Source organism: Delphinus delphis, chromosome 13, assembly GCF_949987515.2.
Source record: "Delphinus delphis chromosome 13, mDelDel1.2, whole genome shotgun sequence".
NCBI classification, from domain to species: Eukaryota; Metazoa; Chordata; class Mammalia; order Artiodactyla; family Delphinidae; genus Delphinus; species Delphinus delphis.
This window is the reverse complement of record NC_082695.1, coordinates 31,541,783-31,567,793: the sequence shown is the minus strand read 5'-3', so window position 1 is coordinate 31,567,793 and position 26,011 is coordinate 31,541,783. Positions and strand designations below refer to the sequence as shown.

The 26,011-nt window shown below is 43.3% G+C and overlaps 1 protein-coding gene across 1 annotated transcript in view; it reads right to left on the bottom strand.

The window, feature by feature from the left end:
• LAMA1 (laminin subunit alpha 1) overlaps positions 1-26,011 on the bottom strand; it is a 150,365-nt gene that overhangs the window by 33,597 nt on the left and 90,757 nt on the right. Inside the window, exons 30-47 of the mRNA XM_060027766.1 lie at positions 25,169-25,290; positions 22,601-22,687; positions 22,104-22,297; positions 21,045-21,187; positions 19,278-19,367; positions 17,631-17,742; positions 15,794-15,956; positions 11,137-11,347; positions 10,623-10,739; positions 10,343-10,506; positions 8,267-8,402; positions 7,669-7,762; positions 5,738-5,854; positions 4,063-4,245; positions 3,603-3,757; positions 2,115-2,258; positions 996-1,129; positions 30-180 (exon numbers count right to left, since the gene is read on the bottom strand). Of these exons, the coding sequence (XP_059883749.1) occupies positions 30-180; positions 996-1,129; positions 2,115-2,258; positions 3,603-3,757; positions 4,063-4,245; positions 5,738-5,854; positions 7,669-7,762; positions 8,267-8,402; positions 10,343-10,506; positions 10,623-10,739; positions 11,137-11,347; positions 15,794-15,956; positions 17,631-17,742; positions 19,278-19,367; positions 21,045-21,187; positions 22,104-22,297; positions 22,601-22,687; positions 25,169-25,290 (2,517 nt within the window). The remainder of the gene's footprint in view (positions 1-29; positions 181-995; positions 1,130-2,114; positions 2,259-3,602; positions 3,758-4,062; positions 4,246-5,737; positions 5,855-7,668; positions 7,763-8,266; positions 8,403-10,342; positions 10,507-10,622; positions 10,740-11,136; positions 11,348-15,793; positions 15,957-17,630; positions 17,743-19,277; positions 19,368-21,044; positions 21,188-22,103; positions 22,298-22,600; positions 22,688-25,168; positions 25,291-26,011) is intronic.

Here is a 26,011-nt window from a genome sequence, read left to right as displayed (position 1 = left end):
ACTGTTAAGATGAACGTTCAGAAGGTTACCTTGATCTGTCCTCCAAGCCCTCCAACAAACATTAGTGTTGAATTGTTTACATCCAGAACATTAGCTGTTCCAGGGGATTTACTTGTTTTTGGTGGTGGCTTTTGAGATGCGCTCATTTCCTTTACACTCACCGAACCAATGTTTCCAAACCTAAGGGTCACAGAATTGCAAAAAGAGCACCTGCAGAATTGCAAGTTGGTCCACATACACACACATCTGTTTCACACACAGCCTCCACCTGCTTCTGCCCATGTCTCCAACTGGTCTCCCTGCTTCCAGTCTTGCCCATCCTGCCCCTAGTTTGCACTCCAAAATCTTGTGGAGTATTTCTTCTTAAAACATAAATTCTATCATGTTACCTCCTTGCTTAAAATAGTTTCAGATAATGAACTAAATATATTTGGAACGGTCTACTGCCTTTATCATTACCCTATTTTTTCAAATAACAAAGTAAAAATCAGAAATTTCCAATAACACACCATCACCAACCAACTGTGATATTACAGAAAAGTGAAAAGAAAGCTATACCTACAGCCACTTAACAGCAGTTGCCTCTGGAGAGGGGCTTTAAAAGGAAGAATTTTGCTTCGTGCCTGAATTTTGAGAAAACGCATCCCCCACTTGTACCCTCATCTTCTGTCCCACTTGTACCACTGCCAGCCACGTGGCATCTCCACCACGCTGCACTTTACTCCCCTCTGCTGGGGCGCAAACATTTTAGTTGGCTGCCTCAGACTTGGACCTAACATTCTAAAGGCAACATAAACTTTTAACTTTTTTCTTCTGATTGCTGGTTTTGCTAACAAACTTTATTTCTTCTGTAATAATGAAAAAAATTATTTCTATAATCTAAACCAAGTATCCTTTCACTGACTTCCCAGAAATTTCAAAGACAGTTATATGATGTTACAAACATGTAATTACTTATAAGATGCGAGATGCTCAGAGAGAACTTTCTCTGCTACCTGGTTACATAGATACTGTGCCATTTGCTGTCATCAATCGGGAAGTCTGGAAATTCCAAACGTGTGGACCCGGAGCCCAAATCCCAGAGGAAAGCCACTTTCCCTCGCCGCATCTCCACTGCCAGGAAGTCAGCCTGGGGTGCAGGGCATGAGTTGGGATGAGTTCACACGCCAGACTGTGTGCATGACCACCAAAACACTTTAAAAGGTGATTCTTACAGCATTTTCTCTACTTTAAAAATTTTTTTTAAGTAGAAAACAAAAAAGATCGTCTTTTGTCTTTAAATGCTCCCCTCCCTGGAGCTGGAGCATGACCTGGAGTATTGGTACTGGAGATGGTGGCCACCGTTGGCCATCAGTGCCCACCACCCTTGCCCAGCATAGCCCTCCATGAAGCCTCCCATGAAGTTCTCCAAGAAAACTTGCTGGCGGTTACCAGCCTCTACTGGGGTCATGAGGGGAGGCATTGCACTTGTTTGTTTGCCCGGTCTGAGAAGGCAATGCACGAACGCGAGATGTACAGCGAGACAGGAGCCATGAAATCGTACATCACGGACTGACCTGTGCTTTGCACCTTGTATCTTAAGAAGACATCTCGATGGCATTTGCGCTTGCTAATATTTTCTGCCCTAACATACCCAAGGGCTCTGACCTGTTCCCAATGACACAGTCAAATGAATCAGTAGTCTTCCATAGGGGACATGCCCTCTGGGAACCCTGGGAGTCTCGCTGGGTGGAATAGCCTGGGGGGAAGCTTGGCAATTCTGATATGCCCCTTGTGGTGCACACCTCCACTCCTGGTAACAGCGGCCAATGTCCACAGACCCAAAGCATAACTCCGTGGCTTCGGAGGTCACAGGAGACATTAAGAAAAGCTCTGTCCCACAGCTCACAGTTAAGATGGCAGAGGGAGGTACTTTTCATAAATGCCACTCTTCTCCTCACGGGCATTCAGTTCTGTAGGTTGATTATTTTTAATCTAATGTTACCAGTTTAGCAAAAGATTAGTTCTCATAGAAGAATTAGTGATTTCGCAAAGGCCCTATTTTTTTTTAACCGATTCAGAAAATATACTCTGTCCCTAAGAGACTCAGCGTTGCTTTTGCGGGTCATACTCACACTGATGCTACTCCCCAGGTAGAAGAGAAGGTTGTCAGGTTCGCTTGTCTTCACATTTAGTGTTAAGCTGTTATAGTTGGTAGAAGAAATCTGAGGCTGGTAGGCCCGGATACAGTCTCTGTCTGCAGACACAGCAACTTTGATCTGTAGAAGGAAAACGGAAGTGTCCCTAAGTGCCTAAAAATCATGTAGGGCCACACGGTGGCAGCACGCCTGGCGCTGAACGGTGCTATTCTGTTCCAGATCGTCACTGCTAGCAGGTTTCCTCTCTGGATGATGCACAATGCTTCGTGTCTCACAAGGTGAAAGTCAGATGATGCTGAAACTTATTTTATTTGGTAAAATATTTTAATGTGGAAAAGTCAGTCAGGTTTTAAAAGGGAATTTTATGTTGGGAACTCTATCATGTGAGATTTAATTCCTTAAAGACAAGGAGCTTATCCAAATCACCTTGGAATCTTATACCTGACACAGGACATTTGATGATCATGTATGGAATAAATGGAGGGTTGATCTACTTACTCAGCAAATATTTATAGAGCAATTATTTCACTTACATATTTCTCTGATAAGTAATTACTTGCATATAATCCTTGTATTAACCTTCAAGATTATAAGTTTACATTAACCAGAGCACTTGGAACCATCCATCGGGTTTACATTTATTTGGTGACTGGAACTAAAACAGATGGAAACCAGAGCTCTTGTAAACCTACAGCCCTTTTCCCAAAGTGAAGTCACTCAGGGATCAAAGAATCCAGAACTCCTTTTTCTTGGCTAGAAACTTCAGGAAGATACTCTTTAGACCAGAGGTCACATCTATTGTCTACAGGTCCCCAGGATCAAGACAAATGATATTCTCTCAAGTCTTATTTCCCTGAAATGCCTCTCCTTTGGTGCACAGCCAATGCCATGTGCTGAGGATGACCAGGAAGCAGTCTCTCAAATTGTGTGTTTTATGCAGTTAGTGACCTGGATTTGTGCAGCATTCATGCAGTTCAAGCTGTTTTGTCAGAATCACAGAGAGGAGGCCCACACTGTATGAACCTTCTGAAGAGTACTTGGATTATGAACACAAAGTTGGTAAAATGATGGAAATAGCACCATACGCAACCAGTGAGACTTACAGGGATGCTGACGCTCAGGCCTAATGTGTTCTGCACCATCTAGCTAATTGGTGCAGATCTATAAATCTAGGCCACGATGATAAATGTCCATAAGGACACAGAGATCTCTTTGCTAACAACATTCTGAAACACATCGAAAAAAGCAAGACTCAAAGAAAATGAGACTAATTAAATAGACTTAAATATACTTAGGTAAATACATATAAAACACGGCTTTAAATATACTTGGAGACAAGGCTGTGAGGAATCAGGGGTTACTGAGAGCTGGTTAGTAGAAAGTGTGGCCGAAGGCCCTTTGCACAGGAGGCCTCTGGGACTTGCAGTTCCAGGAGCCTCAGCTGCAGGGGTGCTGGGCACTCACAGACGCTGCTTGCTTCCGGGCCTGGCTGATCAGCAGTTTGATTTCTGATAGGTTTCTGCTCAGGTTCTCTTCTAACATCTTCAAAGGCTTCAGCCGATCAAATAAAAGGTTCGCTTGTGTTTCCACATCTTTGACTTTTCTTCCAGCCAACAAAGCTAAAATATGAGGTGGCGAGAAAGTTGGCAGGAGGGAGGAAACGAGAGAAATGAATTGGTCATTATTAATGCACTGGATAAACCAGAATATCTTAATAATCAAATCCTTGGCATTTTGGTAAATATACGAAAAATGCACCAGCACAAGGCATCAAGGCCCTTCTCTCTTTGTAAGTGCAAATCCAGATGTTGGTGCATTTTTACTTTTTAGGACTGCTGTTTGCGAACAAGGCACCACTGTGCCCTTGGCAAACTCAAACGGCTCGACGCAGACTTTCCTAATGGGAGGGGAGACCACGACCTACTGGTCACTGAGGAGTCACGGAGGAGTTCTTCTGTTTCTCGTAACGTGGCATTAACCCTGGACAGGTCAGTGGACGTATTCAACAGCTTCTGGCCCAATCCCACGATGTTCTTTAGAGTGCTCGTAGCGCTCTGATTTGCAGATGTGGCCAGCTCTTTGATTTTGGCGCCTTTGTCTCTGACACCTGAAATAAATTTATACGCAAGCATGCACTCTGGTGGTTATACACAGAGAAAACCAAAAACCCACAACAAATGTAATTTCACATAGACACATGTTACAGAATTTTTTGCTGGTTGTTGAACACAAAAGGGGGCTTCTGTTTTTAATGGCAATATTAAGGCTGCATATCATACGCTCTACTGCTTCCTTTTATGGATGAACGAAATATTTTTGATGACAACCCTCTGTATTGAAATATGATTTCAATACACAATGAGATGCCATGTGCTCAGCGTCTTACATGTTAATAATCTAAACTTCTTTCTTTGGTCCCTTTCCTATCACTCCCTTCTCATGGTCATTAACGCCATCTCCAAATCATTCTGCGTCTAGATAAGAAGGTTTGGGAATTTAAATCTGTAAGTGACATGAAAGTATCCTAGGCTAGAGGAAGTGTACCTGCCCACAACATCAACTGGCTGCTGGAAATAACAGTGCAGTAAAAAATAAACGGTCACTAAAGATAAAGTGGAATTCAGTTATTCTAGAAAATCTGGGGGATGGGTTTTTTTAAAGGCACTCGTATTCATTTTTAAAGTGTTTAATCACAAACGGGGCAAAGATTAACACTAGAAGAAGCTGGATGAAGGCTATGCAGGTGTTCTTTTTTTACTCTTCTTGCAACTTTTTGGCAAGTTGGAAATTGCTTCCAAATAAAAAGTTATTTTTGAGTGCTTGATCAACATACACCATGTATCCTTAAAAACAGATAAATAAGAGCAAAAGAAATTTCCATATCAGAAAATGTTCCATTGATTTAAGTCAGTCCAAAGCGCCGCCAAGTCCAGCTCCCCACGGTAACTTTCATGCTTATAAGATGAACCAGCAGACGGAAGAACTTTGGAGATGTTTGGCTATCTTATAAGACTTTTAAAATAATCTTATAAAAAAAAGAAAAGGTTGAAGGAGTGTAAAATAAATCACTGCAGCACAACTCGCCTGTTATACTTTTAAAAAGTTAACCTATTAAAAATTTTAATGAACACTGCATTTCCAAACCATCAGTATTCAAGTGATCTATTTTAGAATGCTTATCGCCTCACAAAGGAAGATTTCTTTAATTTCCAAGCAAGAATTCTCTAATTTCCCACATTTGTAATGAATCTAGCATTTCCCCCTAAAGCAGGAACATTCCAGCTTCTTTACCTCCTTGCTTCTTTGAATGGCCCTTCTTTCATCTCAGGCCCATTTTAAAAGTAAGCAATTAATACGGTAGCATAAAGAATCTTAAGGCTTTTGTTTTTCAGGTATAATTCTACTACTTCAATGCAGGTGTTTTGATGTTATAAAAAACATAATGATCTTCACTTCCAAACCATATTCCTCTACCAATCTTGGCCTCATTTCGGGTGAGGGGTCTCCATCAGACTTGAGGCAGGTCTTCCTCACACTCATGTGTAAGGGTTTTGCAATAAGAAGATATTAATTAAACCAAGAACCCCCCTTCCACTTACCTTCAGGAATTGCTCTAAGTATCAAAAGTGATTCATTGGTCTCCTTAGTAATTTTATCAGCATTCTCTTGAAATCTCTTTGCAGTATTTTTCAATTCACTCAGTTCCAACGCGATACCTATTCAAAGGGGAAAAAGTGTTCCCTTTTAGGCTAGTCCTAAAAAGTTGCCTAGATGAGAGCTTTATCATTCCTGACCCATCGATAAAATCAGCAGCTTTCTACAGAGACCCCAAATATTGAAAGTTTTTCCAGCAAGACTTACCACCACTCATTATAAAAATTGTGTGTTTTGGGGCTTACTTGATCATCTTTTCTACTTTGTTTCCCTTCGCACTAACATTTCTTCCTAAATTCGTGTCCAATTTAATTAGAGCTCTAGGGTGAAAAGCCGTGTTTAAGTCACTCAGTCTTAATCAGACTTACTAACTTCCTATCCACACCCAAGTCCTGGCCACCTTTGTCCCCTAGGTTGTAAGACCCCAAACATGGGCTCCTGCTCTGGAATCTTCTTCTCAGTCCCCCACCTGCTTCTCAGCCAGGGTCCCTCCCCTACTTTCCTGCTCCCTTCTGACCACCCAATAGGCACTCAACTCGTCCTCCTTCATGTTTGATCAAAGCTGTTGGATCAAAGATTTTACTTTTAAAATTGCTGTTCATAATACACAATCACATTTGGATTCTGAACACCTGGTTAAAAAATAAATTATTGATAAAATCCACGATGAACATGATGGTTCTGCATAAAATTTTAATTGCCAGAAAGTTCACTATTTTGTGGCCTACAAAACACCTTTAGTTATGTAAACTAAAGCTACCGCCCATCAGCAGCGATGCTAGAGTTTGTGTTTAAAGCTTTATGATTGAGAATTAGGGACTTTTTATATTTTGAGATGAACATAAATTCTAAATTGTGCCACTCACAAAGAAACAAAAAATATGCACCTATCCAAGCCCTTGGCTGTGGAAGGGTCCAGGACTGGACATGGAAGTAGTCTAAGGGGTATGAGCCTTGTTTATGGCCCACCATTTACTCCCATAGGAAAAGACAATATTTTTGTTGTATTAGAGTATATTAAGGTGACAGGTACACTATACGTTATAAAACTTGTATGTTTCTCTTACACAACAGATTCCTCTGCCATTTTGTGTTATGCTTATTGGATAACTCTTACATATGCCAAAACTGCTTACTGAAACTCTTGGGAAAAATGAAACTGCATAGGTATTTTTTTAAATAGATAAATCAATAATGATTTAATTCAGTAATTATTTAATAAGAACCTATCACGAGTCTAACATTACATTAGCCCTATGAAGAAGACACAAGAGGAATCAAACATAATACATCTTGGGCTTCCGTGGTGGCGCAGTGGTTGAGAGTCCACCTGCTGATGCAGGGGACACGGGTTCGTGCCCTGGTCCGGGAAGATCCCGCATGCCACGGAGCGGCTAGGCCCATGAGTCATGGCCGCTAAGCCTGTGCGTCCGGAGCCTATGCTCCGCGGCGGGAGAGGCCACAGCTGTGAGAGGCCCACGTACCGCAAAAAAAAAAAAAAAAACAAACCATAATACATCTCTTCAAGAAACTGTGAAACCCTGAGAGATGAATAGAGAAGCACATGAAATCACAGATAACCTGACAAACGCTATGAAGAACAGCCAGGGCTCAGGCACTAAAGCAGCGAGTAGAGATTTTGGTTCTCACGGAAGGATTATCGAGTCTATGGAAGATTGGAGGGGACTGCACATTAAATGAGATACCACTAAAATAAAAATTATATGATGTGTCTATGACAGGAAACTGGAATATTATTGTGACAAAGAAATGTTAAGCTTCAAACTGCTCCAGGAAAGATGAATGTTCTGGAAGTATGTTCAGAGATGTGTCCACAATCACTCCGATATCAACACAGTCCAAGCTGGAAACTGACCTCCATGCTTTCTGCTCAGGCTATTGCCTTCTTTTAGAAATTCAGCACTGCGCTGGAGAGCTGCTTTCCCATTAGAAACAAGAGATTCTGAGGCCTGTAAAACAGAACAATTTAAACATAGCAACTGGAGGGCAGGGCGGAGGTGGAGAAAGCAATTCCATTCTATCAGAATAGCCTCCAGTGTAGTTCCAAACAAGGAAGTCAGCGAGATAACAGGCAGGGACAATTTAAACTGTCCTATCTTATGTTTAATATATGTTCCAGTTTGTGGCTGAAGAGAAGGAACACAGCCATTTTTAAATCTATAAACACAAAAACAGCCATTAAATGCAGATCTTCACCACAGGTAAGAAAAGCTGTCTCAAGTGGATATCAAGTAGCATTATCATTTTTGTTCTAAGAATTATTTATGACTTAGGAAATGAAAACTTACATCACATGATGACAGAAGCCTTAAACAGATCCCACCAGAAAAAGAATGTTGACAAGCATAGATTTAAGCCACTGCATGTCTGCTCAAGCACCTTATGGCAGGATCGCTGCCCCACAGTGCCCAGAAAAGGAAGGCGCACACGGAAGCCCCCAGGGCATTTCTTACCACGCTCGCCTTTCTTTCAGTCCTGAGAGTATCTTTCACCAACTTCTCTGATTCTTCAATCAGGCTCTGGATGTTGGAATGGACATGGGTTGCACTGGTCGCATTTAGGGACACGTGACTAACATTTCCAAGGCCACTGTGAAATCAACATATTTAGAGATGTTATGATCAACTAAATTGAACTACCCCACTATTCTTAAAAGCCTTCCAGTTTCTTCCCCCTTAGAGAATTATCATCAACAAGGAAGACAGGATTTCATGTCAACATGTGGATTCCCCTCGAACTCCAAAAGTAATCTTAAGAAGTGATAACACTAAGAACTGCTGTTTAATTAACACCCAAAGAAGAGATGACTGCTGTGTCCCATCTTTTAAACCATCCATTCTTTGATCTCTGTTCAAACCCCCTGCGTGTGTCTGGGGTGCCGCTGCATGTTTGCATTGGCTGTAATCTCTCCTGCTACGGCATGTGTTAATTTAAAAAAAAACAAAAAAGGCTTTCCTAAGCATATATGAGGATGCTGAATCTTATTCCTCAAATAGTATAGACCGATTTGAGGAAATTCACTAGGGGTTTTGGAAGAGCATCAGATAATATTTCAATCATCTGAACTTTACTCTTGTAAGTGGGCAAATCACTCAAGAAGTTGCCAGCTGGTAATGGTGCAATTTCATCCAGCTCACTCTAGCTTCAAAATGAAATCTGACAATTGACACATCTTTGCCTGCTGAGTAACCTGCTTCATTTTCTTCCCGAGGTTATTGAGTTGCGTGATTCCCAAACCAGACACCAGCAGTTATTACTTGTTACTACTTCACCGGCAAAATTCAGTGACTTATAAATAAAAGATAATAATGTTATTTAACTTTACGTATCATACCAAATTACTTTTACTACTCATACTAAGTAATAAAGATTTTGTTGTAGCTATGCCTGTAATCAGAACATTCTTTTGTCTTTTGGGAAACGATGAAAGATGAAAAAAGGAGAAGAAATGAGTATGTAATTCCATTTTCTGATTCCGATGGCAGACACAGGCGGTAGTGCTCAATGCAGCACATAATTTAAGCAATAGTCTATGTTATTCAATACATCGTTTTCAATTGCTTTCATTGTGTGGGCTAATCTTTTATGGCAGCATTCCTCAAACTGGAAAAATATTTATTTTTCTCCTTCCACAAAACACACCCAACACACAGAAACACACATATTCTAGTGTGTCCAGACTTTTTCCACTCATAATTTATAACAGATTCTAAAAGAAATAAATGTACCAACTAACAATATTGTGTAAATCACTGATAAGGCCTAAAACCCCGATTCCCTCATTTGCTGCACATTAGGTCACCTGAGTATCTTAAAAAAAAGGAAAAGTACAGCTCTCACCCCACAGTCTTCGGGGGATGGGAGAGAGGCAAGTGGACACAGGCATCAGTATTTTGAAGTTCCCCAGGGTATTGCTGCAACAATTTGGGAACCATTGGCCTAAAGCTGTGCTTCTCATTTAAAGGTATTTCTAACAAGCTGAGGATATATTTGACAAATATCCAAAAATATATGTTAAAATTATGATAGTACAATGGTAGACCTTCAGGTAGTAGAAAGTAATGGAGATGGTATCTTTCAGTAGTTGGAAAATAGATTCCCAACACTTCTAATAGCCCGGGACGGGCAACCACTACCTGCATCCACGCATAAAGCCCGCGGGATCACAAGGTCCAAGAAGACAAGATGTATAAAAATAAATCAATATCTGGTTCTGTCCATAGGCAACCTAACAATAAAGTCCTGGGCACCAGGTAGATACTTAAGGCCTCGATGGCTTGATATCAGAGCATAATATTTGTTTTCATTCCTATCTGGTTCAGTTTGCATTTTTCCATCATACGGTCCTGCTGATGGTCAACCACGTTACCAGACATGGGAGAAAATCCTCCTTGCCATGGAAATAAAAGAGAAGTCTTCATTTTTAGACAAAAAAAGAATTTCACTCAACACTGTGATCAAAATAGCCATGCTTTTTCTCTCTGATCCACAGATCACAACCTGAGAACTCCTGCAAGGTGTGGTCTCACCTGTCCAGAGCACCTGCCAGTCTCTGGAGCTCAGTGGCATGATCCTCCGCTCTGTAGACAAGGTCCAGTGCTCTTCTTTTGGACATCTGCATGACCAGGTCATCTACGTGGTGCCTGATTTTGGCAGTCCATAGAAGCAGCTCATCCCGGTGATGCTCTAACTGCTACATAGAGAAATTAACATTGTGACTACATGTGCAACTATTTAACAATGTATCTGAGACGTGGGAAGATTCTTTGGAAACTCTGGGTACTGCAGCTGTGCTGAGTTGGGACTTACTGCTAGAGCCTTTCCTGAAGCATTTGCAGGTGCAGTGGCAGCATCAAGCAGTCCTCTTCCTTCTGCGATTAGCACTGACGTCAAGTTTTGTTCTTCTTGAACACGCAGCTTTTTATCCTGTAGCAAAAATCACCTCTAAGGATGCTTCATAAAAGCAAGTCGGTTTCTGAACCGCGGTGCCTGACACTATGTGCTGAAGTTAGCCTTCGGGGCTCTTTTTTTTTTTTTGTGCGGTACACGGGCCTCTCGCTGTTGTGGCCTCTCCCGTTGCAGAGCACAGGCTCCAGACACGCAGGCTCAGCGGCCATGGCTCATGGGCCCAGCCGCTCCGCAGCATGTGGGATCTTCCCGGACCGGGGCACGAACCCGTGTCCCCTGCATCGGCAAGTGGACTCTCAACCACTGCGCCACCAGGGAAGCCCCGGGGCTCAGTTTTTAAGAAGCTAAGGCTGGTATCATTTACATGGGAGAATGTGGTACCAGCTCTAATGGGGAGAGAGCTGGTAAGACTCACGCTGAACTCTCGCAGGTTGGCCCTGACAATGAACAGCAGGCGCCTGCTTTCCTGGGTCTTCCTCTCTGCCTCCCTCAGGAGCTCTTCTGCGGCCTGCATTTTACTGCTGTGTCTTGAAAGGAGGCTGCTTGCTGCTTCTTTTAACACCTCCAACTCTTGCTGTGGTTTCTGGTAATTTTTCTGAATTTGTGACAATAAATCTTCAGCAGCCCTGGGAAAATAATAGACGGTTCACATGGTAAGAAATGAACAACAAAGCTCGTATCATTGAAATGATAGTGGAAGAAACTTTTTGTTTTATACAGGAGGTTCTTATTAGTTATCCATTTTATACATATTAGTGTATATCTGTCGATCCCAATCTCCCAATTCATCCCACCACCACTCCCCCTGACCCCAATAGTGGAAGAGACTTTTACATAATCGTTCTGAGTTTCTTTGTGACGTCCTAAGTGGTACCTTGTAATCTCTTAAAAAGGGAAACAATTTTTCTAAGACAGCTATTAGTATGGCAGATTTACATTTTATCCTTAATAAACTCTCCTTATTCACAAACTTACTAACGTATTTTAGTAATGGAATTAAAAGAAACCATCTCAGTGAATCTTGATTCAGAAAATTGGGACCATAGTCTGTGAGTGACGGCAACTGAAATCTTTCATTATAATATGGCCAGAAATTGAAAAAAGGAGACTCTTCAGTGATTTGCTCTCAAGTTACCAGTGTATTTATACAACATAAAAGTTTTTCTGCAGCTAGTTAAAAAACAGATTTTATAAAAACTTTCAAATCCAAATGGCCAATAAAGATATAATTTGTACCACTGATAAAAGCAAGCTTTAGGAAATCGAAAGATATTTTCCCCTATTCTTTCGTAAATTGCTATTTCAATCAAACTTAAAGCTCTATAGAATGATACAGTTTTCATACTACAGAACTTTGCAGTGGTTGAATATATCCCATTAACTTCTTGCTTCAATTTGTCAGAAGAACTTTGAAAAATTTCATGGAAAATGCCTTGTAAATCACCCTTAGCTTTCACATATCATCAGATCGCTGGGCTAAACACCACAAAAAAACATTTTCCAAAGATACATATTTGAACTCTGACATCATTGAGCATTATCAGGAATTATTTGAACATTCTTATGATTTTTAATGATTATAAAAATGATAGCAAGATGTTGCATTATGATACAGGCAACAAGAACCAAAAAGAGCACATGGGAAACACACAAATAAATCCAATATATTCCTAACATGTGGCCATGAATCTGTCAATTCACATTGTTAAAGAAGGTATCTCTCAAAGAAATTTAAATATAGAGGTCAAGTTTTCATCTATGAAATGAATTTACCACCTAAACTGTGATCAGATGAAATGATATAGTCAGCAGTGACTTGAAAGACTAAAAAGAAAAAACACAAAACCCCTCAGCACTCTTAGCTTCTTCTTGTAAAATTTATTTAGTTAACACAGTAAAACAGTGTTTTTCAAACTGCGTTTCTCCACAACACTAGTGCCGTGAACAGGTAAGCAAGTTCCATGAGAAAGGGTTGCGTGCTGCAGTACATTTAGCTGTGTTCTCCAGGCTCCTTTTGGAGATCCTGAAACATCAGCCTGAAGACTTGTAGTAAAGACCTTGTCTCTCCTTAAGACACTGCATTTACCAAATTATCTAGGCACAGGACACATTTCTTTACTGAAATATCTTTTGAATGGTGTGGGGACACCTGCGTGGAAAACAGCTGGGAAACACAGCTACAAAGGATAATTTACAGGGTGCGGTAAAGGGAAAGATAGCAGGCCGGAGTTGGCTACCCTTAGAAAGGCCTGCTTGCCAGGCTGGCCCTCGGCTGGCGTCTGCAAGTGCTCCCGCTGTCCCCTGACTGATAAGGGTGGCTCACTGCCTCGACTGTTTGTGCAAACAATGTGGTTTAGGCTGAACACCCGCTTCCCTCCTGGGAGTCTGGAATGTGGGTATGTGCTGGGCAGAGGGAGCCTATGGGACCAGCCCCCACTGAAAACCTCAGATGGTGAACTCTATGGGCTTCCCTGGGCATCACACACAAGCTGCTGCATTTTCATTGCTGGGGGGAGAGTGTGCTCCGTGGTCCCTCCTGGGATGGAGAGAGTGTAGGGAGCCTGCATGGGCTCCTCCCAGCTCCCCTGCATCTTCCTCATGATCCAGCGGTGCATCCTTAATACGCCACTCTAGGAAATCTCAGCCCTGAGTCACAGGAGTCCTGGTGAAACTCTGAATGTGGAGGTGGCCTTGGGGACCCTGACACATGCACAATAAGCAACTAGGTTGTGTGCTAAGTACTCTCACTTACAGGATTGCCGTACTTCAGCATAAATTATCAATCTTCTAAGAATTATAATAAAAAGGCTGAGAAATAAGTCCTAAAATAATCCATGAAATTTGAAATGACTTAAGTACACAGATTATCTATGGAAGAAAGTGGAGGCCTAAGAATGCATTTAAAAATCTTTTTAAAATAAAAGTCTCAGTAGTAATAATTTAACTTACAAATTAAAGAGAGAGTTTAAGAATCTTATTAATAACTTAATTCCAAATAGAAATAGAAGAGCTACAATGACAGAGAAAGGGTGACAGAAGGAGGGCCTAGTGGGGACGAGGGTCAGGGGGCACAGGTGGGGAGAGGGCCCCCTGCCTTCTCCCATTCCTCTCAACTGCTACTCAGTAAGTCAACTTTTCCCAGTTGGATTGTGAGCTCCTAGTGGGCAAAAGGCTTTATTGTTCTCTTTTGTGTCCCCAAGTCCTAGCACAATGCGGGACACCTGTGGGCTCAATCCACTTTATTGACCGAATGACATGACCGTGGAAGGTACTGGTGGGGGGAGGACCCCTGCAAAATGACTCCTGGGATCTGCAGGGATTCCCCGTCTGAGGGAGAGACGTGCAGCCGAGGGAGAGAATGAATGAGATGACCGACCACATGTGGTGCTGGGAGGACCTTGAGCCTAGGATGAGCTGGAGCCGGGTGGATGGGGGGAGATGGTGAGTGAAGAGGGAGGCTGGAATGAATACGTGATGTTAACATGTTGTCCAGGAGGCAGTGGGGAGCTGAGGAAGGTGGGGAGAGAGCAGGGTGCCCTGGGGTGGCTGCCTCAACTGCAGGCGGGTCCTGGGACCACCTGCATGGAGGTATGAGCCTTTCCCTGTGGGGGTCCCCACACCATGCATCCAGTGAAGGGAGGATGCAGGGGAGGGGCTGGGTCAGGGAGAGGTGATTACAATCTAGTGTAGGTACACAGCCATGGTCTCTGAGCTGACCATGGAAATTCCACCCACCCATCTTCTATGGACTGGGTCTAAAGTGTACTTCCTGTTGTTTAGGGCTGGAAAATAACGGTTTAATGTCAGACAGATTTAGGTGTGTAGCCAGATTTCATATTGTCCTGCACGTGGGGCAAGCTACTAATATTCTCTGGGCCTCAGTTTCTCCAGCTGGATATTTCCCACCTAACAAGGTGGCGGGGATGAGCCCCTGCAGTCCATGAGGGGTGCAGTCTACACCACCCAGCACAGAAGAGGTGCTCTGTAGATGGCGGCCCCTTCCCCATCCCCTGGGTCCTCGCCCACTTCTGAGCCCCCCTCGACCAGTCCATAGTCCTCTCAGGGCCCTTCTTGGGCCCTAACAAATGTTCTAGTAATTAGATTATGAGTCCCCTCTCCAAATCCCATGCAACATAAGTTCCTCCTTTTGTTTCTCACAGAACAAATTAACAACGTCAAAAATCCCATTCAATGATGAAAAAAGATGTCTAAGCTCAGCTCTCCCGTGTGTGCCGGTAGAAGTGGATGTTGTTTTTAAAAACGTTTTAGAAAATAATTTGGCAATGCAAGTCGGGAATCCTCAAAATGCAAACTCTTTGGCTAAATGATTTCACTCCTTAACATGTACCCTGATAAAATAATAATGTGAAATACAGAAAAAGATTCTTATCTAAGTTGTTCCTTACAACATTATTTAAAATAGTAAAATATATTAAAAATTGTTTAAACATCTCACTATAGAGACTGGAGTTTTGATGGAGTATTATGTGACTAAACCAGTACTTAAGACATTTATCACAACCTGGCAGAGAGATAGCTTTGCTATTACATCAAGTAATTACTGTGTGAAAATACTACGAAAAAAGCCTGAAAGCAAATTACAAGCTCCTAGTGACCATGTCTAACAATTCTTTGTGATCTGTCATTTCACATCATGGGTTTTGATGACAGTGTGCATGACTGAGCTAAATTAATCTGGCATGATGCCAAACTGTCCTAGAGTTCACAGCCTCAGTGGTAGCCACTGCCTGTGTCTGCTTCCATGAGAGTTTACAGCATTACACTTAATCTTCAAGAAAGACAGTATCATGAGGTTTTTTTTTTGTTCACACAAAGTAGAAATGCTGTTTTAGGGTCGTGGAGAAAAACCGAACCTATGACATAATAGCAAAGATAGCAATTCTACTGATCACACTTTTCTCTTGTGGAGGGGCCAGCACCCAGCTCTTCTCCTATGACCTTCTGCCCCACTGAGAGCTTTCTTTCCTTCTCCTCCACTTGCCTCCTCCCCCCTCAGCTTTCAAGTTCCTACCTCTAATTGGTTGTGTCATGAATGGTATTCAGGCACTTACTTGAGTCCAAGAGTGGCATTTTGGTGCAACTGCAGGAAATTCCTTTTCTGAATGATTTCCAGCAATGAAGTAATGTTCTTTTGTATATTCTGAAAAGTAGAACTGGGTAACTGGACATCTTCATCCAAGGTCTGATTTAGAGTTGCTGCCCTTTCGATGATTTCTATGGAGAAAATATATCAATCATTGAGTAAGTTTCTCAAAAATGGACAGTACTAAAATGGAAAAACTTAGAACCTTCTCCAATAAGGCCTGCTCTGCTCACCTAAACTGGATTGAACCTCTAGCCAGGCCAGGTCAGCCCATATATCCCAATGCACTCTGGACATCCTCTGTCAAAACACTCATGGACTTGGGATTACTGGTTTATTTCATGTCTGCTTCCCCAGTACCCATAAACTGTAAGGGCAGGGGCTGTGCCTACCATGCTCACGGCAGCATTCCCTGCCCCTGGCATGAACATCTGCATGTAGAAGCACTCAGTAATATTTACTGCAGAAACAAACCACCAGTACTGGATACTACTCTTTTTTTCTTTTTTTTTTTTTTTGCGGTACATGGGCCTCCCACTGCCGCGGCCTCTCCCGTTGCAGAGCACAGGCTCCAGACGCGCAGGCCCAGCGGCCACAGCTCACAGGCCCAGCCGCTTCGCGGCATGCGGGATCTTCCCGGACCGGGGCACGAACCCGTGTCCCCTGCATCGGCAGGCGGGCTCAACCACTGCACCACCAGGGAAGCCCGATACTACTCTTTTCTAAAAAACGTGTCATTTGTTCTAATAATACCCTTACCTTTTGCCCTATAAAGTCTGATTCGTATTGGAGTCTACGCGTTTTATGCCCTTACACCATAACCCAAAAAGAAAAGCCAGAATTTCTGGTAGCCAAAAAACTGACAGTAGCATTCTAAAAGCCAGATCAGATGGGACATCCCAGTTGAGTAGGGAGTAAATTACTCTGATATTAGGACATACTTTGGGACCACACTGAAGCTCCAAATCCCATCAACTCCTATTCTGGGCAGAGAGATGGTGTTGAGAGTTTAGCTAAGCTACTCTGTGGTATTGCTGCCTCTGTGTCCATTTCATTCAGCTAAGTGGCCTTCAGGGACCTTAAACTAACACTGGCCCCTCATGCAAGCATATGCCCTAGACTCAGCCACAGAGGCAAAGCAAATGTAAGTTCTAGATATGACTTCCCCAATGGCCCTAGTGATCGACAGTCTTCCTGTCTCCCAGCACCTTCCCCTTCCATGCCCCGTAGATGAGGTCCCTGGGGACTTACCAAAACCCTGCTCTTTTGCTTTGGATTGGCCAATCTGGCCTTAGCCCAGGAACCCCAAAGCTCTCCACGCACAGACCCTAATAAAGGCCTGCACTCCAGGTACCGTCTCCCACTTTCTGCTTGCACCCTGCCTTGACCACGTCGTGTGGCCCCTTGAGATGGGCTGGCTACTTCCTCAGGCTGGACCCCCCCCGAGCAATCAACTGCTCTATCTCATCTTCTCTAGTGGTCTGTTGTTGGACCTCGGCTCACCACTCGGCAAATGTGCTCCGTTTAATAAGTGTTCATTTGACAAATTCATAATGGATGGGGAGGCACCATATCTATTTGATACTAAGGACCGAAGTGTACGGCATGACGTGGAAAAGAAAAAAGGAAACATCCATTTTTTAAAAGATAAAACTCTCAATGAAAGACAACGATGTGGACACTGGGAAGGCTCCAGGTGTCCAGTCTAGGAGTCTAGGACATGGTTACTCATGTGCTGAGTGAAGCGAATAAGCTTTTCCTACCGAGGAAGCCAGACCCGCCAGACAAGGCTCCGAGGACACTACCTTGGATGTCTGCCTGCAGCTTCTCCGTAAACGTCAGGAGGTCACGGCTCTTGTTGAGGATCCTTTCAGTGGCCCTGGTCATGTGCTGGCTCCGTGTTAACACTCTGTCCAGCTGATGGAAAATAAAGGCCTCAGTTTAGTTTGACTTTGAATACAACGTGAACTTCGGCACTCCAGATGTTGTCTCTTTTAAGCAACAAACATATTCCAGAACACAGAGTGAAGATGTACACCATCACCTATGCTAAGGTCAACAGTTGGGTTGGAAGTGGACGAGGTCGTTCATGAAATGATTTACTGCTCACTCTGTGTGAGAAAAGGTGGTCTATTTTTTTAAAGGCAACCTAATTGGCCATGAAGCCACAGACTCCCCCAATGTCTCCATTGTGAAGACCTCATGTTCACTTTAGGACCCAAATATGCAGAACCTAGAAAGTAAAATCTTATTAATTTCTACTGACCGTGAGAACTTAGTCAAGGAGTTAAGACATAGAGTTAGGCAAATGGGCCTGCTTCTGCCAGGCTGGAGACCTGGTACTCAATACCTCCCAGTTTCATCAGTAACCTGCAGTAATAATGACACTGCCTCACAGGACTTCATGATGATTATATGGGATGATGTCTGTTAGGCCGGCAGTCCAGGGGCTGAGAGCTGCTCTCAGCTGTTATTTTTATTAGGAATGCTCTAATTTGTGAAAAGAAAGGTTTCATAAATTACAAACGTAATTTCCAGGAATGTAAAGTAACTCAGAATGGTTCTAAAAGTGTTTTCGAGTCAAAATCCAAAGAGAATCTTCTTTAATGGATACAAGAATTTATTTTCATCAGCTTATCACTTCCTACCAAATGTTTGCTTGCAGAGGTACTTTAAAGCCCACATATAAACCCTTAAACTCTTCCCAAATCATCATTAATTCCAGGCTAATACATTTTAGGGTGCACGATTGTATACGTGTGTGGATGTTGAGAGACAGAAACAAGATACATATATACAAAGATACACTATCATACACATATCAATGTACATACATGCATATCTATGTGTGTGTGTGTGTGCGCGTGCGCACACACACACACAAAATCCATGAGTGAAAATTATAAATTTAGCAATAGGCCTCCCTCACCATCTGCAAATGAGCAGATTCTTTTTTGGTCACTAGAAACCATTTATCTGGCATGGGCTAAACAGAATAAATAACCCCCTGCTGACATCAAAGTCCACAAATCAGAAGCACAGGGCTGAAGCCTGAGTGTTGCCGACACCACACAAGGAGCTGCGCTGGTGTTGGGGGCAGGGGTGGGGACCTCCGTTCTCACCTTGTGCAGTGAATCCAGGACAGGGAAGAAGCCCCATCTTTTCATGCCGCCCACCCCTGGTTCCCAGGAGGAAATGAGAGGTGATGGTAAAGTGGCAGCCCGACTCCTCCCTCAGTGGACAGGACAGCAGAAATTAAATCAGGAGCCTCTTCCCACTAAAGCACAGAAGCTGGCAGCATCAGAACCGATTTGAACACAAAGCACCTGGAGCACAGCTCCTGGGAGGAACAGGCTGCCCTGGTCTGATCAGAACCTTCCAGGCAGCCACCGGCAAGGGATCACAAGGGCTGGAGTGGGTGGGGGAGCGGGCCCTTTACGTGAAGAACTTACCTTCCTTTGCAGGTCCTCTGTTTGTTCTGAGACACCTTCAAGCTGTATTTTTGCCAGTTCTTTCTGTATATTTTCTTTTAAAAAAGAGTCCTAAAAGAATGAAGAAAACAAATTATAACGCTTCAAAATAAATCTTCTGGTTCTTAACTAACAATCACCTGTTATTACCTTTTTTGTTCATAGAAAGAAATTCTCCTTTCCTTGAAATTGCATTAAAAAATAAAATGAATCCCATTCACTGAAGTTCTGACTTCAGCAACATGGTTCCATACTGCCATCTTTTGCACTGAACTTCCTATGTAGATATGAACTGAAAGTCTGGTGGGTTATGCAGAACTGAACTGCTGCAATTCCTGGGTGAGTCGGGCCGAACTTAACAGTAGAGTCACATAAATTTTAACTATAATTGCTAACACCTCAAAAAATGCTTACTAAGCTAAAATACAAATGTATTAAGTAAAGAAAAGCCTTTATAATTACTAACAACGAGGTGCTTAATTTATGCCAACACTCTTCTAATTTCTTTACTTGTATGACTTTACTCAAACCTTACAACAACACTTGAAGGGGCTAGATTATTGTTTATGGTCAAGACAGTTATCAACTTGCCCAAGTCGCAGTGTAAGTCAACAGTGAAAGCAAGAAAAAGTGAAGGGTTCACAACTTTAAACTCCTGAGAACTTTACATAAACATAAAAAGTCATTTAAGGGAATTAACAAGGTGGTTTAAATGAGGGAAGATCACTCAAAAAGAGTTAAAGTTGAAATCAAGTGTTTATTTCACGTGGTAAAAAGAAATATAGTTGTACTGCTGGAGCCCAAACTGACAGAGTAGTACTTACTGACTGTGTCTATAGTGAGTGGAAAAAAAACTTAAACATTTCTTTCCTTCCTTTTTTTTCTTATCTTTCAAAACATTTCGTTCTATTTGAGGAAAAATAATATAGAAACATCTCTTAGAGTTTCCTAACCTTTCTTAACTCCATTATATCTAAAGAGAAAAGACCGGGATTAACAAGAGTGGATCACTGAAGCAGCGGGATTCCACTGTGCGCGCGCGCACACACACACGCATTACTGCAGAGCACAGTGAATTAAATATCTCAAATTCTAATGCATAGGCTTTAAGCCAAATTAAGAATCACATGTTTTCCCAATTAGAATGAAAAAACACTGTCTAGTAAGTCAATTTCTTACCTTCCCACCTTCTTTTGGACCCAGATCAAAACACAGATTTTAACTAAACATAAAACGATGATTTACCCTCAGAGATTTTCATATAGTCTTCCAGGGAGGAGGAACTTTTGTGCCCTGCAACTCCAGTTAAGAATAATACACTGACAGAAAATAGTTCATCTTCATTCAGCACATTAAAGAAGATGCCATCCTGATTCCTTTTCTGTGTTTGTATTAGGTCTGCTGTTTTCAACTATCCAAAGACCTGTTATAAACAGGGGTGAGTGGACTTTGTCTTATTCCAAAAGGCAGGAGAAAGAGGAACACAGAGGAAGAATCTACAAGGAGGCATCTATGGATCAATTCTTGACCAATTAGAGCTGCCCCACAGTGAAACGAGTTATCATGCGGATGATGCAGTCCCCGGTCAGGTTCAGGGGAAGGCCTGGCGCCTACCAGCGCTGGACACTGGGACTGAGGCTCCTGCACCTATGCAGAGCATGGACAGAAAAAATGACCCCTACTGTCAGGCCAAGTCTTCACCTCCCCATGACACATGTTTCTATCCATCTCTGTATTCCTAGTACCTACCCGGAGATATTTCGTTGTATTTTCCAGGTTTGACAAAATCCCATACGGGACAGGGATGATGCCGGAGAGGTTCACAGAGACGGTGGCATCACCCACATGGTCCATGTCATTCAGCAGCACGCCTCCACATTCATCGTCACAGGCTACAGGGTAGAGGAAGTGCAAGTTAAAGCAAAGCGGCCGGCACTTTTTCCCGTGTGTGCGCATGGCATCCTGTAATAACAACATCTACAGTGCTTCCGAAGACTCATCCCATCTCATCCTCATGCCAACTGTGCCTCGGGAAGTAAGCAGGTCCCAAGCCCCTGTTCTCAGATGACGACGCCCAGACGCAGGTCACATTAGTGACTCCCCAGGGCCACACAGAAATGCTGCTCCAACCTTTACAGCACGTTTGCCCATCTTTGACTTGGACCTACGGCCATGAATTCCAAGTGCAAGTCCTGTCAGGGCCTGGCCTGTGATTTCCTCAGATAGTTTGCAGACACCTTCAGCAAGTACAAATGAAGGGGAGTGGAGAAAGTAACGGATGTGTCTTGCTAATGACAAACACACAAAGAAAAGCAAAAGAGCTCTGGACTGCCATGATCCTGACCTTGCTTCTTCCCTACCTTCCCCGCGAACCACTGAGGAGACATCCCAAGGTCACTACCTCACGTACTTGCTATTCAAATAAATCAGAACTGGCGAAAAAAAATTCCACAACAGCCAAGAGCTGAGGCCACACGTGAAATCTGGTGACACAAATGAGCAGCCACAGGTGTCCTCTCTGCTCTGACTGACCCTTGGCTCCACTAGAGGGGACATTAACCAGCTGAACCATGAAGCTGGCATTGCTGTGCTGCTGATAGTGATGGAGAGATAAATGCTGTTATCCTAGAACCTTCTCCTCGGCTCCAAACGCACTTCACAGAGTTCAGTTCGGCAGATGCAAAGGAATCTATGATTCGTTAAAATAAAGTAGGACTTTCTCTATCCTGCCAACGCCACTGGGCGCCGTACCGGGAAACCATCTGGGAGGAGAAACCACCTTTCATCCTTGAGAGGAGTGATACCCACACACACAGTCGCTCTCCACCAGAATGTGCCTTGGTTCACAGTCCTCACAGCGGAGCCCCGTGGCCCCCGGCCTGCAGACGCACTGCCCGGACCCGCGGTCACAGTCACTGTGGACAGAGCCATGCGGGCTGCAGTCACACCTCTGGCAGGTGCCGCCCGGCATCTGAGGGTTCCCACGGTAGCCCAAGGAGCACCTGCAGAAGGAGACACGCAGGACAGACAGGAGGGTCAACACCAGTGAGTAAATACACAGAGCAGCTTCCCAAGGACAGTAATCACTTCTGCCACATGAAGTGCAGAGAACACAGGCCACTCACCTTATTCTGCATTTTATTTCCTGAAAGGAGGATGAGATGGTCACAAGGAAGTGCATTTACCTATTTTGATGCCCGGGGGGTTTCATTTTGCATTATCAATCGCGCACATCCAAACTGATAAGGGCTCCCGATCACGTTCATAAATATGTCCTATGTGTATAAAAGGGGCAGGTGACATACCTTTCACAATATTGTCCTTCGTAGCCTGGAAAACAGGCATCACAGCGAAAATCGTGATCACCTTCCAAGACACAAGTGGGACTAAAACTGGAAGAAAAGAATTTTTTTGAATTTTCAGATACACAACTTCAAATCTTTCTTAGGGTACTTATTCGTTACTCTTAGGGTACATGATACTGTCCTAAAAAACAACTGATGACACTGGACAATTGGACAAGGTTTTTAGAGCTTATACTCTTTGGGGCAAAAAAAAGGAAAATAAACACATAATCGATACAAGCGGTTGCATCTCTTGTATCTAGAAGATACTCACAGATGCCTGTCCAGTGACAACCATGTGAGTGCTGAGGGGATGCAGCCCGATTTACAGAAGACAACTACTTAGTCACCAAACAAGAAAGCTTCCCAGGTGAAAAGGGGCTTGTTCTGAGATGTACGTGAATTATCTGACTTAATCAGATGAAAAGGTGGCTGGAGAGAGCTGCACGTGCGCAAACGTGCGGAACAGCAGGGAGAAGGGAGCTGGACCAGCGCTGGGGATACACCTGACTGCAGTGAAAGGCAAGAGGGAAAAGCAGGGGAAAGAAGCAGAGTGAGGGCGGGATCTCAGGGTAACTGGACCTAAACGTGGGGAGTCGGGCGATGGGCTACAGCAGCAAAAGGACAGAGCACCAAAAACTGGATGATCCACTCAGATTGTGACCCCTCACTCGGGGACTGCAGCTTCTGGCGTGTTCCTTTTTCTCAATAGCCTCTGCCTCCACATTTTAAATCACCAACTAGAGGCTCAGCTGGGTACCTGCAAACCACTAAAGAAACAGCTGGGGTATCTGGCCGGTAAGAGAAGTTCCCAGCATGAGTTACAGGGTTGCTATGAGCCCTGCTTCACTTCTGACTTTTTTCCCTCCTTAAACACTAAAGGGACAGACTTCAGTGAAAACACAAAATATGTAGAAAACAAAGCACGTCTTTCGAGGCCTCTCAGATGCACAGCACACACGGAACGTTCACACCCTCACCGTCTCTTCCTAACCGTGTACTAATTTATCAGCGCGCGCGCGCGCGCGCGCGCGCGTGTGTGTGTGTGTGTAGGGGGGTGTGCTGTGGGGATGGTGTGGACTTTCTGTAACTGAAGAAGTAAAATACACAAACAGTATAGAACTGTGCCAAGCAGAAGTGTAAAACACCCGTCCAGACATTTCTCTGGGCATGTACAGCTATGGAGCTGTGGACATGGACATACATACGGATATGAATGTTTTCCAAAATGGCATCACACCGTATGTTCAGTTTCATAATTCCATTGGCCATTCCTCCAATTCTGTACATACAGATAATGCCTTATTCTTTTCTCAGTGTTGGTACAATATTTCACTCTAGGTACGTACCACAATACACTCTAGGTATTTAATCAGTCCCGTGTAGGGAGATATTTTAGTGCCCTCCTCCAATTTCTTGTGAGTACAAGCAATGCCCATCTTTATACACATATGCAAGTATTCATATAGCTTAGATTACATGAGTGAAATTGATGATTCAAACTTTATATACAGGTTTTATACAAAAAATAGCAGCAGCAATACATTTTAGGATGCTTGATAGTTTACAGCAGTTTACACAGTGCCTCTCATTAGGTATTCGTTGTCAAGCAACACTTACTTGGAGACAATAAAAGACAGAAGATTAGAACAAATATTAAAAAGAAAACTTCATTTTAGTATACCAAAAGTTGGTATTTGATCTATACATGTTCAATGCCTTGTCAAATATTCTAAGCAATAATGAAATGTTATTTATGAATTACAGTTTTTGTTGCAACCAAAGAGGACCCACGGATATTCCAATTCCTGCCTAAAATCTCTTGTTTCTTTTATGTGTTCAGATAACTCTATACAAGCATCATGAGTATGAGGTAGAACCTGGCCCCAATTTCCTTACCGTGCAGCATTTCTGCACTTCATCAGACATCAGCATGTATAAATTCTAACCCCATTCCCTTGCATTGAACAGGAACTGAATTCTTCGTATCATTATTCATAAAATTAATAACAATTCATCTCTAGGCACACTGGTTCCACAGGTTGGAGGCTAAAATTAGTCTTCAAAAAAACAAAACCTGGGGCTTCCCTGGTGGCACAGTGGTTGAGAGTCCGCCTGCCGATGCAGGGGACACAGGTTCGTGCCCCGGTCCGGGAGGATCCCACATGTGGAGCGGCTGGGCTGCTGAGCGTGCACATCTGGAGCCTGTGCTCCGCAATGGGAGAGGCCACAACAGTGAGAGGCCCGCATAACGCAAAAAAAAAAAAAAAAAAAAAACCTGAAAGTCCTTTCTTTAATGGGTTCCATTCTAACACTCAAAACTAACACACAGATACTTTGCTTTTGAAAAGATTCTCCTCAAATGCTGGAAGAATGAACACTTTTTCTTAAAATTAGCCTTTCTCGACACACACAGAGTATTCATTAAGACAGATCACGTGGAGACCCTGGAAAGTGAAGCTGAGAGTGGAAGCAGCCCGCCTTCAGCAGTGGGTGGTGCGGGCGTGCCAGTGCACCTGCAAGGCTCACCTGGCAGGGAGGCCGTGAGGACAGGTGCAGAGAGAGCAGTCGCTGGCCGAGCCGGTCACCTTCCCGTAGTAGCCGGGGGCACACACATCGCAGTGGTCTCCGGCAGTGTTGTGGCTGCAGTTCTGGGGCCCCATGTTTCAAAAGGAGAGGAAAACAATGGGAAACTGTTAGAACTCATTCTCATCTGGCAATAGCCCAGCACTACCACGTTTCATATCAGTTGACTTTTTTTAATTCTCAAGGAAGGGTGAGCATTTTTCTTCATATTTTTAAAATCCTGGACACACTGGCAGCTCTGTGGCCTTCGTTCATTATAAGATTGCATTCATCCGACACAACCTAGAAGTTACTGATACATTCTTCTTATAGAAAATATACCCAGTGCGGCCAGCTTTCAGAGCCTTAAAATATGGATCTAAAATGTATAGGGACCCAAACAGCGATGTGAAGCGCACTGATTTGTGCATAGTTGGGGTTCAGTGATCACACTGGAGGGTTGAGAAGGCAGAAGAGAACGGATAGATGATTCAAGAAATCGACGGTGGGTTAAGTGGGCTGTGTTCTTTCCTCAGTATAAGTTGACAGGTCAGCCACTGACCTGAGAACTTTGTTCTGGTAGGTCAAGAAAGGGAGGGGAATCATTTAATGTCCTAGGAGTACCTAATCTTGTCAAAGTGCTTAGCTGCACCAAGGAAAGATGCAGCATGAAAGAACCAATTAACTTCTCAAACTATCCGTGTGACTTTTGTCCCCGTGATTGGCCAAGGGACCTTCTTAGCTAATTACATCTCACCTGAAGTTGCCTGAAATCAATTCTCCTTAAATTCTTAAATGAGATTTTCT